This window comes from Nuphar pumila, chromosome 5 (genome assembly GCF_984573655.1).
Source record: "Nuphar pumila chromosome 5, dmNupPumi1.hap1.1, whole genome shotgun sequence".
In the NCBI taxonomy this organism is placed as follows: domain Eukaryota; kingdom Viridiplantae; phylum Streptophyta; class Magnoliopsida; order Nymphaeales; family Nymphaeaceae; genus Nuphar; species Nuphar pumila.
The window spans coordinates 98,721,892-98,725,530 of record NC_143253.1 but is presented as its reverse complement, the minus strand read 5'-3'; the positions used below and the strand labels follow the sequence as shown (position 1 = coordinate 98,725,530).

At 48.4% G+C, this 3,639-nt stretch overlaps 1 protein-coding gene across 1 annotated transcript; it reads right to left on the bottom strand.

The window, feature by feature from the left end:
- Positions 1–1,485: 1,485 nt before the first annotated feature.
- LOC149837892 (putative aspartyl protease At4g16563) lies at positions 1,486–2,959 on the bottom strand. Its single transcript, XM_090007528.1, has one exon. It carries the CDS (start codon positions 2,957–2,959, stop codon positions 1,625–1,627), a length of 1,335 nt encoding a protein of 444 aa, XP_089863654.1. The 3' UTR covers positions 1,486–1,624.
- Positions 2,960–3,639: the final 680 nt, after the last annotated feature.

Sequence of the window (3,639 nt, the reverse complement as noted above, 5' to 3'; positions counted from 1 at the left end):
CATAATCCTATAGAAAATATGTTTTTTTCAAAAACGATTTTTCAAAAAGGAATTTTCGTTTATTAAAAATCTTCATACTCAAAATCATATCAGTTCCTAAGTGAATCTAGGCTAATATGAATGTTGATACACATTTGAGGATCTTCCCATAGCATGCTCATGTATCTAGCCTCATACACACATGTAAGATTACAGTGTGTCTACCTTAAAATAAAAATAAAATCAATCAAAAAATACTCTCCTGCAATCATGAACACCAACTGAAATTCTCCTCCTATGTATGTACCATCAAGATATAGCTACACCAACCTTCAAACACCACTCCAATGAGGGGCGTGTGAGAGGAAGAAGATAAAAAGGGAGAGAGAGAGAGAGAGGAGGAGGAGGTAGGCAAGAGAGAGAATTCAAGAGAGAGTGGGAGGAGGTTGGAAACCTCCCCTTTTATAGTTTCTTCTATAGTTTCTTAATCCCATAATAAAACTCCCTCCTAACTCTTATCCCAATTACATTTAAATCCCTGAGTTTCTGAAAGGCATATCAATACTCAATATGATTTCGAAGAATGTCGCCGAAAATCCAGCCAGTAGGGACCACTTGAAAGGGAGCAACATTTCATCATGTCACTATGTGGAGATCTCCAAGTGCATGTTCTCACCATGTTGCACCATGGTAGATTTCAGTGATAAACCAAAGGACATGGTTCCTTCCATAATGTTGGCCCATGAGCGAACCAACGGGAAAGGGGTCAGCGGTCCCAAACTATGGGATGTGTCATATCTTTCATCTCCCTCTGGGAGGAAGCGACGGTTGCAAGAGGATTCACTCTCCATCCATAAACAACTTGCATAAAATTATTGTTTTTTTACTTGATCAAGTTTTTGGTGTAATATGAACTATTGATTTTTTTTTTTGTTAAGCTAAAAATTCATCTAAACATGAAAATATTTAAACTAATACATGTTTTATACTAAATAAATTGTATCAATCACATTTGAGAGTTTAAATTAAACAAAAAATCACATACAAGTAGAGGTGTCAATGGGTCGGGTAAATCCATACCAAACCCTATAGGGTACTGGTATGGTGATAAATAAGAAGACCCGATTAAGACCAGGGTCCGGACCTGAAAGGCCGATTAATAAATGGATCCAGGTGTAGTTTGTAAACTTTTATACCTGACCTGGGCCCGACCTGAGTTCCAATTAAGACCCGCAAATTTTCAATGTAAAAATGATAAAAAAAATATTATTTTATCCGGTATGGTTTATTTAGTTCTTGTAGGGTCCGGGTATGGCTTCTCTTATAGTGGATCTGATTAAACCCAAGTCCTAACCCGATATTATACCGGAAAATAGGATCCAGATTTAACCAGAGCCCGAACCAAACTCGACCGGTTGACACCCCTAAATACATACAAGTATGCTTTTTAAAAGGGCATGAGACACTTTGTCAAATAAACCGTCTGAAAGGTACACATATAAATTAATATCAGCCTTTGAAAATATGGCGAATTTTTTTTTAGAATGCTGACATCGGTTACATATCGAGAACCAAAAGAAATCACGTCCGCTAACTCCATATCTAACATCGACGCTCCTTGCGAATTCAAAAGAAAATGACCATTCTACCCCTGGCAGGTCTGTTGCCCAAACCCCATCCTCCCTCTGGCCGAATCAAAGACGACATAGAAATCCTGCTGCTGGTAATTCCCCAGCACCACCGCGGGCCCCACGGATCCGCCACCGTCTCCGATCACCGTCAGGCAGATGGCGTCCGTCGCCCCCACGAACGAGAAGTAGTTCTTGAGCGGCAGCGCCATCACCGCGCCACCGCCGAAACGGAGCGCCATTTCAGGCATCGCCACCGACTTCCGGCCTGCGACGTCGAAGCACGGCCGGAGCCCCGATCTCGCCTCTACGTCCGCGGCGCGGCGGTAGTCCCGTACCTGGAGGGCGAACTCCGCCGCCAGCCGCTCGTGGACGGCGGCCTCCACGACGGTGAAGCTCGTGCCGGAGTCGACGATCGCGCCGCCGTTACCGTCGGATCCCAGAGGCGTCACCGCGACGGCCACCCCTCCCACCGTTATCGCCTCCAGGCCGACGTAGTAATACGCGCCGAAGGCCGCCGGATTTTTCAGGAACGGCGTGAAGTTTAGCCCCTTTCTGGCGGCCGGATCGTCGCCGAGGACGAGCGTCCCATGGGCCCCCGGGACGTCGTCGAGGCGGTGGGAGGGGAGGCAGTAGGAGAAGGACCACGCGCCCAGCTGATACGGAAGCGAGGGGGGCCCGCGTCCGAAACCAGCTATGCCGGTCGTCCGGTGGTCGGAGAAGACGGAGCAGCCAACAGAGAAGTTCGCCACCGGGGGCTTCCCCGGTAGCCACAGCGTGTCGGAGAGGAGGAGGCCGCCGCCGGTGATGCCGGAGCTGGACAGGAGGATGTAGGGGGGACAGGGAGCGGCGGAGGAGCAGTTGGCCGGCACGTGGCGGTGGATCCACCGGCACTTGGGGTTAGCACAGCCGACGAATCGGGCGGAGGAGGAAGACTTGGGGAGGAAGGAGGGGATTCCGGAGGTTGATGAGGGGCAATTTGGGCATCGGAAGTTCGAGGTGCAAGGGAACCACACGAGGCTGCTGGCCGTGTCGAGGGCGAAGGAGAGGGTCTGGGGAGGAGTGCCGAACCTTAGGGTGAGGGCGTACTCACCGGAGCTGCGTGGGGAGACCGGGTTGGCAGTGAGATCGGTGGCGGCATCCGGGGTAGGCTCCGTCGGGTGGTGCGGGAGCTTCAGGTGGTGAGCTCGGGCGAGGGAGGAGGCCGCGAGCCGGGAGAGCTTCGCCCATGGGTCAGTGGGTGGGATCGGGCTTGGTCTCAGGGTCAGGGTTAGGATCTCCCGGGCGGCCGTAGCGCAGGGGAAGGGGAAGGGGAGGAGGAGGAGGAGGAAGAAGAAGATGGGTGCGAGCATTGTGGTTCAGTGACATGAGCAGGTGCGGGTGATTGTGAAATAGTGGCGTTTTTTCAGGGAGAGCGGTGCGATCTGGTTCGAGATCGAGATTTTTGTAATTACCTTTACTGTATTTGTAAATAACGTAAATGCCACTCCTTTCCTTAGACTCGTTTGATTCGACTTGGCATCGAATCGGTCCAAGTTGAAGGTGAACACAAACAACAAGTGTTCAGCTCGGCTTGGCTTGTTGATTAGTAATAAATATATTTTATATAATAAAGTACGGAAGGTTGAAGCTTTTTTAGCTCGAGGTCTATAAGTTTGGAACTCAAATCCTATCACTTACAGCTTGGAAACAATGTACTTTTTTAAAATGAGCCAGCTTAAGCTTGAGTCACTAAGATTAGAGTCCAATTTCTATTATTTGGTTCATTCGGCTTGTTTGCCAGTCCTACCACAGGTAGAATTGGTGGAACTAGGTGGGTCATGCTCAGGCTCAACCTCTATTAGACTTTAATCAGGTCTAGTTAATTACAAATCAGGATCATGGTCCTTCTCCATATCCAAAACTATAAATGGAACATATGGGCAAATCTAAAAAGGATTACCTAAAAGAATCTTGTTTAACGTGTAATGAGTTTTCAATATCAATTGGACCCATATCGGGTTTCAATTCAGACCCATGGGTCCAATTGAAC